Source organism: Oncorhynchus keta, unplaced genomic scaffold, assembly GCF_023373465.1.
Source record: "Oncorhynchus keta strain PuntledgeMale-10-30-2019 unplaced genomic scaffold, Oket_V2 Un_contig_3330_pilon_pilon, whole genome shotgun sequence".
NCBI lineage: Eukaryota > Metazoa > Chordata > Actinopteri > Salmoniformes > Salmonidae > Oncorhynchus > Oncorhynchus keta.
In genome coordinates, this window is record NW_026287199.1 from 275,929 (window position 1) to 291,409 (window position 15,481).

Below are 15,481 nucleotides of genomic sequence, written 5' to 3' on the forward strand. Positions count from 1 at the left end.
GCCAAGACCTTATAGACCTCCACAAGTCTGGTTCATCCTTGGGGCAATTTCCAAACGCCTGAAGGTACCACGTTCATCTGTACAAACAATAGTACGCAAGTATAAACACCATGGGACCACGCAGCCATCATACCGCTCAGGAAAGAGATGCATTCTGTCTCCTAGAGATGAACGTACTTTGGTGCAAAAAGTGCAAATCAATCCCAGAACAATAGCAAAGGACCTTGTGAAGATGCTGGAGGAAACAGGTACAAAAGTATCGATATCCACAGTAAAACGAGTCCTATATCGACATAATCTGAAAGGCCGATCAGCAAGGATGAAGCCACTGCTCCAAAACCGCCATAAAAAAGCCAGACTACAGTTTTCAACTGCACATGGGGACATATATCGTACTTTTTGGAGAAATGTCCTCTGGTCTGATGAAACAATAATAGAACTGTTGGGCCATAATGACCATCGTTATGTTTGGAGGAAAAAGGGGGACGCTTGCAAGCCGAAGAACACCATCCCAACCATGAAGCACGGGGTGGCAGCATCATGTTGTGGGGGTGCTTTGCTGCAGGAGGGACTGGTGCACTTCACAAAATAGATGGCATCATGAGGCAGGAAAATTATGTGGATGTATTCAAGCAACATCTCAAGACTTTATTTTTCTGTTATTTTACCAGGTAAATTGACTGAGAACACGTTCTCATTTACAGCAACAACCTGGGGAATAGTTACAGGGGAGAGGAGGGGGATGAATGAGCCAATTGTAAACTGGGGATTATTAGGTGACCGTGATTGGTTTGAGGGCCAGATTGTCTTGCCCGGCTGATATGTAGGGGTCCAGATTTTGCAGCTCTTTCAGAACATCAGCTATCTGGATTTGGGAGAAGGAGAAATGGTGGGGGCTTTGGCGGGTTGCTGTGGAGGGTGCCGGGCAGTTGACCGGGGTAGGGGTAGCCAGGTGGAAAACATGGCCAGCCGTAGAAAAATGCTTATTGAAATGTTCAATTATTGTGGATTTATCGGCAGTGACAGTGTTTCCTAACCTCAGTGCAGTGGGCAGCTGGGAGGGCTGCTCTTATTCTCCATGGACTTTACAGTGTCCCAGAACTTTTTTGAGTTAGTACTACAGGATGCAAATATCCGTTTGAAAAAGCTAGCCTTAGCTTTCCTAACTGACTGTATATTGGTCCCTAACTTCCCTGAAAAGTTGCATATCGCGGGGGCTATTCGATGCTAATGCAGAACGCCACAGGATGTTTTTGTGCTGGTCAAGTCAGGTCTGGAGAGAACCAAGGGCTATATCTGTTCCTGGTTCTACATATTTTGAATGGGGCATGCTTATTTAAGATGGTGAGGGAGGCACTTTTAAAGAATAACCAGGCATCATCCACTGACGGGATGAGGTCAATGTCATTCCAGGATACCTCGGCCAGGTCGATTAGAATGGCCTGTTTGCTGAAGTGTTTTATGGCTGTAATTATGCTGTAATAGTTTGTGTCTGGAGGCTGGGGTCAGTCTGTTATATCTGGAGTATTTATCCTGTCTTATCTGGTGTCCTGTGTGAATCTCTCTAATCCTCTCTCTTTCGGAGGAGGACCTGAGCCCTAGGACCATGGCTCAGGACTAACTGGCATGATGACTCCTTGCTGTCCCCAGTCCACCTGGTCATGCTGCTGCTCCAGTTTCAACTGTTCTGCCTGCGGCTATGGAACCCTGACCTGTTCACCGGACGTGCTACCTGTCCCAGACTTGCTGTTTTCAACTCTCCAGAGACAGCAGGAGCGGTAGAGATACTTTCAATGATCGGCTATGAAAAGCCAACTGACATTCACTCCGGAGGTACTTCCTGTTGCACTCTCGACAACCACTGTGGTTATTATTATTTGACCCTGATGGTCAATGAATATTTGAACATCTAGGCCATGTTCTGTTATAATCTCTACCCGGTACAGCCAGAAGAGGACTGTCCACCCCTCATAGCCGGGTTCCTCTCTAGGTTTCTTCCTAGGTTTTGGCCTTTCTAGGGAGTTTTTCCTAGCCACCGTGCTTCTACACCTGCATTGCTTGCTGTTTTAGGCTGGGTTTCTGTACAGCAATTTGAGATATCAGCTGATGTAAAAAAGGATTTCTAAATACATTTGATTTAATTTGTAAAAATCAATATACACACACGCAAATGTTTGCAAATGTATTCAAAATAAAACAGAAATACCTTATTTACATAATTATTCAGACCCTTTGCTCTGAGACTTGAAATTGAGCTCAGGTGCATCCTGTTTCCATTGATCATCCTTGAGATATTTCTACAACTTGGAGTCCACCAGTGGTAGGTAAATTCAATTGATTGGACATGGAAAGGACACACACCTGTCTATATAACGTCCCACAGTTGACAGGCACCAATCTGGGGAAGGGCACCAAAACATTTCTGCAGCATTGAAGGTCCCCAAGAACACAATGGCCTCCATCATTCTTGAATGGAAGAAGTTTGGAACCACCAAGACTCTTCCGAGAGCTGGCCGCCCGGCCAAACTGAGCAATCAGAGGAGAAGGGCTTTGGTCAGGGAGGTGACCAAGAAACCAATGGTCACAGACAGAGCTCCAGAGTTCCTCTGTGGAGATGGGAGAACCTTCCAGAAGGACAACCATCTCTAGAGCACTCCACCAATCCAGTATGTATGGTATTGGCCAGATGGAAGCCACTCCTCAGTAAAAGGCACATGACAGCCCACTTGGAGTTTTGCCAACAAAAAAAAAAAGCACCTAAAGGACTCAGACCATGATCTGGAGGAAACCTGGCACCATCCCTACAGGGAATCATGGTGGCAGCATCATGCTGTGGGGATGTTTTTCAGCGGCAGGGACTGGGAAACTAGTCAGGATCAAGGGAAAGATGAACAGAGCAAAGTACAGAGAGATCCTTGATGATAACCTGCTCCAGAGCACTCGGGACCTCAGCCTGTGGCGAAGGATCACCTTCCAACAGGACACCGACCCTAACCACACAGCCAAGACAACCCAGGAGTGGCTTTGGGAGAGAGGCTGGACTTTAACCCGATCGAACATCTATGGACCTGAAAATGACTGCGCAGCGACACTCCCCATCCACTCCCCATCCAGCCTGACAGAGATGGAGAGGATCTGCAGAGAAGAACCGGTGCCAATAGAGGGCTTCTAGCCCGAATCAAATGTTATTGGTTACATACACATGGTTAGCAGATGTTAATGTAACGAAATGCTTCTGCTTCTAGTTCTGACAGTGCAGTAATATCTAACAAGTAATCTAACAATTTCACAATTACCTCACATTACCTTATACACTTTACAAGTGTAAAGGGATGAATAAGAATATGTACATATAAATATATGGATGAGTGATGGTGCAGAACGTCAGAGGTAAGATACAGTAGATGGTATAGAGTACAGTATATACATATGAGATGAGTATGTAAACATAGTGGCATAGTTTAAAGTGGCTAGTGATACATGTATTACATAAAGATGCAGTAGATGATATAGAGTACAGTAATACATATGAGATGAATAATGTAGGGTATGTAAACATTATATTAAGTAGCATTGTTTAAAGTGGCTAGTGATATATTTTACATCAATTTCCATCAATTCCCATTATTAAAGTGGCTGGAGTTGTCAGTGTGTTGGCAGCAGCCACTCAATGTTAGTGGTGGCTGTTTAACAGTCTGATGGCCTTGAGATAGAAGCTGTTTTTCAGTCTCTCGGTCCCAGCTTTGATGCACCTGTACTGACCAGGTTTCGCATTCTGATGATAGCGGGGTGAACAGGCAGTGGCTCGGGTGGTTGTTGTCCTTGATGATGGTTAAAGATTAAAGATCCCATGGCCCTTATCGTAAGAGTAGGGGTGTTAACCTCAGTGCTAAATTCCCAATCTGGCCCTCAAACCATCACGGTTACAATTGGCTCATTCATACCTCCTCCTCTCCCCTGTAACTATTCCCCAGGTCTTTGCTGCAAATGAGAACGTGTTCTCAGTCAACTTCCCTGGTAAAATAACAGATAAATAAACGACTATCGCCCCGTAGCACTCACTTCAGTCATCGTGAAGTGCTTTGAGTCAAGGGTCATATCACCCTCTACCTTACACCCTAGACCCACTTCAATCGCCATCACATTATTTATAGCAGAGTATGGTATAATTTTAATGGTCCGGCCCACTTGACATCTCCCTAGGCCGTATGTGGCCCACGATGCGAAATGAGTTTGACACCCCTGCCCTAGACCCATCACACGGCCCATCTGGACTAGATGAATACCTGTTTGCGGCAGAGGTTAGAGGCCTAGTGGTTAGAGCGCTGGGCCAGTAACCAAAAAGTTCCAAAATGAAAGGTACAAATCTGTCCTTCTGCCCCCTGAACAAGGCAGTTAACCCACTGTTCCTAGGCTGTCATTGTAAATAATTTGTTAACGTACTTTCCTAGTTAAAATAAATGTAAGAATGCGGGTGACTTGACTATAGCTCAGCATTAACCTGGAGGCCCTGGGTCTGAACCCACCCCTGTACAACTGGGTCCTGGACTTCCTGACGGGCCGCCCCCAGGTGGTGAAGTTAGGAAACAACATATCCACTTCGCTGATCTTCAACACTGGGGCCCCACAAGGGTGTGTGCTCAGTCCCCTCCGGTTGACCGTGACTGTGGCCATGCACGCCTCCAACTCAAATCATCAAGTTCGCAGACAACAGTAGTAGGCTTGATTTCCAACAACGATGAGACAGCCTACAGGGAGGGCTCTGGGAGTGTTCTCAATTCCATTGCTGTGAAATGGTTATATGACTGCAGGGTTTAAGGAACATCTGCTAAACACATGTGACCAATAACATTTGATTTTTTACTCCCCAAATACAGGTACAAGCTTGTAGCATCATACCCAAGACTCTAGGCTGTAATCGCTACTAAAGGTGCTTCAACAAAAGGTTGGCGATTTGAGTAAAGGGTCTGTAAATGTGATTAATTTGGTTTCTTTTCTCCAAAAGCCGTTCTTTTGCTTTGTCGTTATGGGGTAGTGTGTCAATTGAGGGGAGAGAAAAAAAACTATTAAACCCATCTTAAAATAGGTCTTTAATGTAACAAAATGTCTGAATACTTTCCAAATGTAACCCATCAGACCTCATCAATGAATCACTCGTATCTGCATGTCCAGCCCTTATATTTAGCTCCACAACTAAGTGTTTTACCATGTTATGTGATGTTTCCACTGCATTCGTTGTGGATGAGCTTTTCATTGCTTTTAAAAGAGCTTGTTAATTAATCAGAAAACCAATGGAACAAACCAGAAGTCTGGAGCTCAAACAATATATATATATTTTTTAAAAAGGGGCTAGAAGTAGGACTGTAGGAGTTAACATCAGCGCCAAATAACACTCAGGTGGCAACACACAGGGCTGTACCAACAGCAACACAAGTAGTACAAGTAGACTCCGGTGTTCGGCTCCAGACTGCTTTATTATTGTGGTAGATGTTCGACACAGCGTCCAGGTCAAACTGTACACAACAGTGACAGTCTGATTCTCCGGTAACAGTCTACTGGTCTTTCAGCTCCTTCAGTCTCCTGATGGCCGACTTCACCGTGACTGCAGACGTCGTGCTGGAACAGAGAGCGAACACAGAGGAGAACGGTGGTTTAGCACATACAGTGGAAACATACTGAACTCACAAGACACCAAGGGCCAGGCAGTTTCCCGACACACCAGGTTAAGTCTAGTCCTGAACTAAGAAGCCCTTTCCATGAAGAATCGCCATTAAAGTGCTCCAGTCCTGGACTCGGCTTAACCGGTGTCTAGTAAATCAGTTGCCTATAGCAACTGGTGTTGATTTGACCTCGTCTTTTAGGCCATTGTCCTGCTGAAAGGTGACTTGTTCCTCTAGGATTTTGCCTGTGCTTAGTTTGTAACCTGAAACTCAATTATAAGGATAGTCGTAACATGATGCAGCCACTACTATGCGTGTAAATATGGAGAGTGGTACTCAGTGCCACAAACAGAGCATTCTGGGCAAAAACTTGAATTCTTTGCAGTATTATTTTATTGCCCTTTTGCAAACAGAACGAAGGTTTACAACCCTCTGAACAAAGAAAAGTCAAGGTTCACGACACTGACAATATATACCAGAGATGCTACCTGCTAATCCCAGTCTGGAGGGACAAATCACCACTATACCAGAGATGCTACCTGCTAATCCCAGTCTGGAGGGACAAATCACCACTATACCAGAGATGCTACCTGCTAATCCCAGTCTGGAGGGACAAATCACCTCACATGCTCATATTCTAGAATCCACATAAAGAACCAATCAGACTTGTTGTGGAGCAAAACCAGCACGCGGTGACACAGTGCACAACATTTACAGTTTCATTTTGATGGACCGAATTAAATATCTAAAAATGTTTCCATCACTTTTTTTCTTTTTTTCCTAGCTAAAACTTGTTAAAATAGCCTATTACGGCCAACAGCAGGCAGATACAGTGCAGGTAGACTAGTCTACATGAGATTATTACAGACAGATTATTTGTATTTTATCAAATGGCAGTCAAGCACGGATCATTTAAACAGAATAAGGAGCGTTAAGTTCATGACCTTCCACCAGCCTGTGAAGTTCATAATTTATTTAATCTGTAGCCTAATAAACTACTTGCTTTCCTGTGTCGTAGTGAGAGGACCACACACCATATGACGGTTATCATATCAATATTTGGCAAACGGCCTTTTCTCGCATAATTCATTTTACCGACAGAAAAAGATACCATGTCACATTTAGAAAATGGTACTGAAACCTCCTGTTTCCATTACAGCTGTCGATTTTTATTTTTTTTATTTTTTACCTCACATAAAAACAGTGGACAGAAACGTGGTTACAGATCCCTAGTCTAATCTGAGGGGGAGATTGAAGCAGGGGAGAGATGGAGAAGACACCCCCCTCACAGTCCAGAAACACAGTTCTACGTCCACAGGCTCACATAGCTACTTACTTGTATGTCCAGGCGCCTCCAGCAACAGTCTTCATGCAGGACCCACAGTGCCAGATACCAACTGCCCTCCTCTTCATCTTAGTCTGATGATGAAACACAAGTAGTGTTAGTAACGTCAGTTCTGTTATTAACCTCCAACAGTCCCCCTCTCAGGCTTCATTATGGCACCCCTCATGTTATTAATGTTCCTATACTTCTGAGTATAACCACGTCCAAAGTTTATCCCAGAACCCAACACCAGTCAAAGGGCCATTTACCTGTTTGATCAAATGTAGGACCCCTTTTGGTATCACAAAAAACTATTTGATTAATATTGAATAAGATTTTGAAGAGTGTCCTATACCTAAGAGAGATAAAGAAAGCTCAGGAAATGTTTTTTTTTAAACTTTAAAAAAAAAAAAACATATTTAAGCCCTTATTTTTGGGGCCCAAATCTACCTCCATACTTCCATTAACTTGTGTGGGTTACCTTCAGACGAGTCCTGGGAGCCTAGTGAGGCCGTAGAGCAAAATGGGAGAATAGTGTTGGTGAGAGTCGTCTTTCCATAGTGGTCATATTAGTATGTAAGCCATACCGGTCGGCGCTACAAACATTTATGTGAAATAAAAACATTTGGGTTGTCTCCGTCTAACAGCGCTCTAGCCGTCACCACAGACGTGGAAGGCCCACAGAGGCAGAAACAACTACACCCCCAGTTTTAAACTGACACGAGTTTGATGGGGATTGTTTTATTATGTTACTTAGATTGACACACCGTTCTGCAGAAACAAAACTTTTCTGCTGTCCAGTGCATCAACTGGCTGTAGAGACCTTGCCACAGAAGGAGCAGGTAACTGGCTGTATATGTTAGGTGTGGATACAGGTGTACTCACTGTACCTTGCCACAGAAGGAGCAGGTGTACTGGCTGTATATGTTAGAGGTGTGGAACCTTGCCACAGAAGGAGCAGGTATACTGGCTGTATATGTTAAGAGGTGTGTCAGAAGGAGCAGGTGTACTGGCTGTATATGTTGTGTGGACCGTACCTTGCCACAGAAGGAGCAGGTATACTGGCTGTATATGTTAGAGGTGTGGACCGTACCTTGCCGTACTGGCCTTGCCACAGAAGGAGCAGGTATACTGGCTGTATATGTTAGACTGGCTGTAGACTGTACCTTGCCACAGAAGGAGCAGGTATACTGGCTGTATATGTTAGAGGTGTGGACCGTGGACTGTACCTTGCCACAGAAGGAGCAGGTGTACTGGCTGTATATGTTAAGAGGTGTGGACTGTACCTTGCCACAGAAGGAGCAGGTGTACTGGCTGTAGACTGTACCTTGCCACAGAAGGAGCAGGTGTACTGGCTGTAGACTGTACCTTGCCACAGAAGGAGCAGGTGTACTGGCTGTAGACCGTACCTTGCCACAGAAGGAGCAGGTATACTGGCTGTATATGTTAGAGGTGTGGACCGTACCTTGCCACAGAAGGAGCAGGTGTACTGGCTGTAGACTGTACCTTGCCACAGAAGGAGCAGGTATACTGGCTGTATATGTTAGAGGTGTGGACCGTACCTTGCCACAGAAGGAGCAGGTATACTGGCTGTATATGTTAGAGGTGTGGACCGTACCTTGCCACAGAAGGAGCAGGTGTACTGGCTGTATATGTTAGAGGTGTGGACCGTACCTTGCCACAGAAGGAGCAGGTATACTGGCTGTATATGTTAGAGGTGTGGACCGTACCTTGCCACAGAAGGAGCAGGTGTACTGGCAGAAGGAGCAGGTATACTGGCTGTATATGTTAGAGGTGTGGACCGTACCTTGCCACAGAAGCAGGTGTACTGGCAGGTGGATACTGGCTGTATATGTTAGAGATATAGACTGTACCTGCCACAGAAGGAGCAGGTATACTGGCTGTACAGAAGGAAGCAGGTGTACTGGCTGTATATGTTAGAGATGTGGACTGTACCTTGCCACAGAAGGAGCAGGTGTACTGGCTGTATATGTTAGAGATGTAGTGTGGACTGTACCTTGCCACAGAAGGAGCTGTACCTTGCCACAGAAGGAGCAGGTATACTGGCTGTATATGTTAGAGGTGTGGACCGTACCTTGCCACAGAAGGAGCAGGTGTACTTGGCGTGCTGGCTGATCTCAATCTTCTTCACCATCTTCCTGAGCGACGCGCCGTAACGCGTGCCGTATTTACCCACGATCCCCACCTTCTTGGTGCGCTTGGCCTGAGGAAGAGGGAGACACCAAATTAACACACAATAACCTCGTCCAACCAGCATCCCCCATCTTAGCCTTTATGGTAGGAAATACCACTCCTCCCATCACATAGACAAACACCTCAACAGGGGCACTGCAAACAAACATTTAGCCAACAGTGTTATATATATATATATATATGACCTGTCACGTGACCGGGCCAAGCCTGAGTACACCACTCAAATCTAACAACAATCTGCACTGCTCGGTTGTCACAAGGCAACATGATCCTTCCTTCAAACTGGAAAGACAAATAAAGCATTTCATTTAAAAGCAATCGATTTCGCACGTGAATATACTGAATTCTACCCATTACGCCACGTGATAACCTACATGACTTGTTTTGAGCAGACTTCCTCATCTGCCTGAAAGGGGCATGCCCCCCGAGAGACAGCTCGGTTCCTAAACGAATCCCTTTCCACCCAGGTCAAACTACTTTTACCCAGGTCAAACTACTTTTACCCAGGCCAAACTACTTTTACCCAGGCCAAACTACTTTTACCCAGGCCAAGTTAATAGAACCCCCTCAATAACTAGCAAGGCAATGACCTCACCCAGCATTTTCTCAAACATCACACGGTCAAACCTTGGCAAGCAAACTACCCAAATCTAGTTAAACAATGCACCAGCCAACTTACGCCTTTTATTTATTGGCATATAGACAACATGGCGGATGTAACTAACGTCTGCTCTACAACCACACTCAAGAATACAGTTAGTTACATTTGTAAAACATTAAGAGAACTTTAATAAGTTTAGTATTAGCTTGGCTGGCAACGATGACTGCAGTCTACAGCGGCGAGGACACACTGTGATAAGTAACCATTCTTTAACAGATAGTTAAGGCAACTACAGTAGCTATTGACATAACTAAGCGCTGTTACAAAAACCACAAACACATATCTGTAACTAGCTTGGTAACGGGACCCAATTTTAAGCACTGGGTGCGCAAACCCGAGTGACATGCACATACCGGGCGTCCATTTCTATAACTACCAGTTATGCGAACAGTAAAAACACGTATTTTGGCCATTCGCTCTCAAAAATATCTGCAATAACTGATGGAGCTAATGGCGAATTATATTAACGGCCCATTAGATAAATTGTTATTCCATCAACCGCTTTGGATTAGTTAGATGGGTGTGGATTAGGAAGGGGACATTTTCGTCTCACCATTGTAGTTCTGGAGACGTAGGTCCAAAAAGGAAGCGCGCAGTACGCAGGCGCAATTTACCCCTGTGGAATGTATTGCATTGTGGGATGTTGGCGCTGTTGCCTCTCCCCCCCTCAGCAACGCTTCCACTGCTAGAGGTTGCGTTCTATAAAATGACGATTTTGTTTGAATATGGAAGTTGATGTGTAGGAACTAGAATATTTCAGTGATATTTCTGCTGTGTGCAGCCTTGACAGATCCCATGGGATTTTTTTATTTAATTTTAAATGTATTTCACCTTTATTTAACCAGGTAGGCTAGTTGAGAACACCTTTATTTAACCAGGTAGGCTAGTTGAGAACAAGTTCTCATTTGCAACTGCGACCTGGCCAAGATAAAGCATAGCAGTGTGAACAGACAACACAGAGTTACACATGGAGTAAACAACAACACAGAGTTACACATGGAGTAAACAATTAACAAGTCAATAACACAAACAAGTCAATGACACAGAGAAAAAAAAGAGAAAAAAGAGTCTATGTACAATGTGTGCGAAAGGCATGAGGAGGTAGGCGAATAATTACAATTAATTACAATTACAATTTAACCTTTAACCGTTAAATTCCCGGGACCACCCATACATAGAATGTATGCACACATGACTGTAAGTCGCTTTGGATAAAAGCGTCAGCTAAATGGCATATATTATTATTATTATATTAAATAAAGGTGAAATAAAATAAATGCTGTGCACTCTATTCTGATAAACCTATTGTTTTCCATGTTATAGCCTTATTTGGACTACTAGACACATTGGTTATGTCATTATTATCCAAGCATGTGCATTATTCCAGAGGAAGATTCACACAGGATTCGTTTTTCCAAACTGCCCCCTGTAATTATTTATTTGACTCATGATTGAAGCCTGTAGGTTTTTATTGTAGGCGTGACGATATTTAATTCATTTCAACATCCTGTCTAGATGATAGTACACAACACTGAAAACTCATGCTGCTAAATGTAGGCTATAGGTCCCCCCCATAATATTTAAACCGATGAACCGTGATCCTCAGAGGCGACCAGTCATTCAGGGCAGGAGGGGCAGAGCTCCACCTGTTTAGCATGTTATTTTTGCATTAACCTCTTAATAGGTGTCACATATCAGTTTTCAAACCATGTTTTAAAAAAAATTGCCTATGTGTTCTGTCACACAGGGGGACACTGCAAAAAATACTAAATGTTCCCGCAAGAAGGATCTGCTGAGCCACCTTCCTGTTCAAGTGAGCACAGCACAACAACGATGAGTCCGAAAATGTATTGTATGCTGGTGCATAAATGATTTAATATGCCAGGGAGATATATACTGTCGCTAGGAAAGTAACACTACGTTTATGTTGTGTAGTAAGCTGCTAGTAGCCCAAGTGCCTCACCCTAACAATTTGGTCCCTTACCTCCTCATAATTCCACCTACTGTTCTGACTTGGTGGTGCACACGTAGCATATAGCCTGTTTTAAAGAAATGTAATCATGGAATACTGTAAGAGCTTTCATTGTCAGCTTATATGCCCCCTTTATTTATCCTATGGTTCTGAATCAGTGTACAGGGAGAATACTATGAAAACGGCCCATGTTATGAATTCTGTCACTGTACATTCCAAAGTGCTGAACAAATAGTTATATTGACTACGTCCGTCTTCGCTCATTGATGTCTTAATCAAAATTACAGATGGCCTCTTATCTGCTTGTCGTCCCCTTATGCCATAGTTTGTACATCTCAATTGTCAATAGAGACCACATTTATTTAAGCAAGTCAACCATATCAGCTATGATTTTTTTTAAAGGCAGTAAATGAGGCTGAATGAACTGTTTCGCTGCCAGAAAAGGCTCCACTGACAGCCAGGTGTAGCAGTGGTAAGGATTCACTCCATGGGTGTAACGATCATCATAGGTGGAAGAAGGAGAGGACCAAGATGCAGCGTGGTACGTGTTCATGATCTTTTAATGACACTGAACACTAGAACAAAAATACCAAAACGAAACAGTCCTGTCTGGGAAAGAGACAGAAAACAACTACCCACCAATCATAGTGGGAACACATGCTACCTAAATATGGTTCTCAATCAGAGACAACAATTGACAGCTGCCTCTGATTGGGAACCATACCAGGCCAAAAGCAGAAATACAAAACATAGAACAAAAACATAGAATGCCCACCTCAACTCACGCCCTGAACAAACTAAAACAGAGACATACAAAAGGAACTAAGGTCAGGACGTGACAATGGGGCTGAAAAGAAAGCTCTGGTGTTGGGACAGCTTTATGTAGGCCATAACAGTTTGTGGGAACTGTTCGTCACCCTTATATTGCAATGAATGTATTGTTTAGTATTGTGTTGTGGAGTGGCTTTGCTGGCATGCTTCAAAAACAACAAAAGGTTGAGTTTCCCACCAAGATTTACCATGGTAGTGATCCATCCACGGTAGTGATCCATCCATGGTAGTGATCCATCCATGGTAGTGATCCATCCACGGTAGTGATCCATCCACGGTAGTGATCCATCCACGGTAGTGATCCATCCACGGTAGTGATCCATCCATAGTAGTGATCCATCCATGGTAGATGTGCTTCCTGATAACATTGTCCCACATCCTGCTGTTTTCAGCTGCTGAATCGTATTTTCACTTGACTGTGTTTATGGATGAGAAAGGCAACTTGACATTTCCAAAAAGTTTAGCGGGGATGATGTCTCTCCAGGAACAGGGTTGGAGTGAAAACCTACAGGATGATGTCTCTCCAGGAACAGGGTTGGAGTGAAAACCTACAGGATGATGTCTCTCCAGGAACAGGGTTGGAGTTAAAACCTACAGGATGATGTCTCTCCAGGAACAGGGTTGGAGTTAAAACCTACAGGATGATGTCTCTCCAGGAACAGGGTTGGAGTGAAAACCTACAGGATGATGTCTCTCCAGGAACAGGGTTGGAGTGAAAACCTACAGGATGATGTCTCTCCAGGAACAGGGTTGCAGTTAAAACCTACAGGTTGATGTCTCTCCAGGAACAGGGTTGGAGTTAAAACCTACAGGATGATGTCTCTCCAGGAACAGGGTTGGAGTGAAAACCTACAGGATGATGTCTCTCCAGGAACAGGGTTGGAGTGAAAACCAACAGGATGATGTCTCTCCAGGAACAGGGTTGGAGTTAAAACCTACAGGATGATGTCTCTCCAGGAACAGGGTTGGAGTTAAAACCTACAGGATGATGTCTCTCCGGGAACAGGGTTGGAGTGAAAACCTACAGGATGATGTCTCTCCAGGAACAGGGTTGGAGTTAAAACCTACAGGATGATGTCTCTCCGGGAACAGGGTTAGAGTTAAAACCTACAGGATGATGTCTCTCCAGGAACAGGGTTGGAGTTAAAACCTACAGGATGATGTCTCTCCAGGAACAGGGTTGGAGTTAAAACCTACAGGATGATGTCTCTCCAGGAACAGGGTTGGAGTTAAAACCTACAGGATGATGTCTCTCCGGGAACAGGGTTAGAGTTAAAACCTACAGGATGATGTCTCTCCAGGAACAGGGTTGGAGTGAAAACCTACAGGATGATGTCTCTCCAGGAACAGGGTTAGAGTTAAAACCTACAGGATGATGTCTCTCCAGGAACAGGGTTGGAGTTAAAACCTACAGGATGATGTCTCTCCAGGAACAGGGTTGGAGTGAAAACCTACAGGATGATGTCTCTCCAGGAACAGGGTTGGAGTTAAAACCTACAGGATGATGTCTCTCCAGGAACAGGGTTGGAGTTAAAACCTACAGGATGATGTCTCTCCAGGAACAGGGTTGGAGTTAAAACCTACAGGATGATGTCTCTCCAGGAACAGGGTTGGAGTTAAAACCTACAGGATGATGTCTCTCCAGGAACAGGGTTGGAGTTAAAACCTACAGGATGATGTCTCTCCAGGAACAGGGTTGGAGTGAAAACCTACAGGATGATGTCTCTCCAGGAACAGGGTTAGAGTGAAAACCTACAGGATGATGTCTCTACAGGAACAGGGTTGGAGTGAAAACCTACAGGATGATGTCTCTCCAGGAACAGGGTTGGAGTTAAAACCTACAGGATGATGTCTCTCCAGGAACAGGGTTGGAGTGAAAACCTACAGGATGATGTCTCTCCAGGAACAGGGTTTGAGTTAAAACCTACAGGATGATGTCTCTCCAGGAACAGGGTTAGAGTTAAAACCTACAGGTTGATGTCTCTCCAGGAACAGGGTTGGAGTTAAAACCTACAGGATGATGTCTCTCCGGGAACAGGGTTAGAGTTAAAACCTACAGGATGATGTCTCTCCAGGAACAGGGTTGGAGTGAAAACCTACAGGATGATGTCTCTCCAGGAACAGGGTTAGTTTTAAAACCTACAGGATGATGTCTCTCCAGGAACAGGGTTGGAGTTAAAACCTACAGGATGATGTCTCTCCAGGAACAGGGTTGGAGTGAAAACCTACAGGATGATGTCTCTCCAGGAACAGGGTTGGAGTGAAAACCTACAGGATGATGTCTCTCCAGGAACAGGGTTGGAGTTAAAACCTACAGGATGATGTCTCTCCAGGAACAGGGTTGGAGTTAAAACCTACAGGATGATGTCTCTCCAGGAACAGGGTTGGAGTTAAAACCTACAGGATGATGTCTCTCCAGGAACAGGGTTGGAGTTAAAACCTACAGGATGATGTCTCTCCAGGAACAGGGTTGGAGTTAAAACCTACAGGATGATGTCTCTCCAGGAACAGGGTTGGAGTGAAAACCTACAGGATGATGTCTCTCCAGGAACAGGGTTAGAGTGAAAACCTACAGGATGATGTCTCTCCAGGAACAGGGTTGGAGTGAAAACCTACAGGATGATGTCTCTCCAGGAACAGGGTTGGAGTTAAAACCTACAGGATGATGTCTCTCCAGGAACAGGGTTGGAGTGAAAACCTACAGGATGATGTCTCTCCAGGAACAGGGTTGGAGTTAAAACCTACAGGATGATGTCCCTACCCTCCTGTAGGTTTTCACTCCAACCCTGTTCCTGGAGAGAGACCCTCCTGTAGGTTTT

General features: G+C 44.5%; 1 protein-coding gene across 7 annotated transcripts; it reads right to left on the reverse strand.

Moving 5' to 3' along the window:
* Positions 1–5,072: 5,072 nt before the first annotated feature.
* Positions 5,073–10,561, reverse strand: rpl37a (ribosomal protein L37a). Of its 7 annotated transcripts, none has more exons than XR_008115988.1 (6): positions 10,413–10,561; positions 9,024–9,208; positions 8,394–8,490; positions 8,022–8,077; positions 6,997–7,079; positions 5,456–5,616 (listed from the first exon to the last, which is right to left on the reverse strand). XR_008115988.1 is itself a non-coding variant. In XM_052508030.1 (5 exons), exons 1-5 carry the CDS (start codon positions 10,413–10,415, stop codon positions 5,553–5,555), a joined length of 417 nt encoding a protein of 138 aa, XP_052363990.1. In that variant the 5' UTR covers positions 10,416–10,560; the 3' UTR covers positions 5,073–5,552. The 7 variants fall into 7 exon arrangements, 2 of the variants coding, with proteins under 2 accessions (XP_052363990.1, XP_035623789.1); XR_008115990.1 differs by lacking the exon at positions 8,022–8,077 and adding an exon at positions 8,271–8,311; XR_008115989.1 differs by lacking the exon at positions 8,022–8,077 and adding an exon at positions 8,312–8,352.
* Between the last annotated feature and the right edge of the window lie 4,920 nt (positions 10,562–15,481).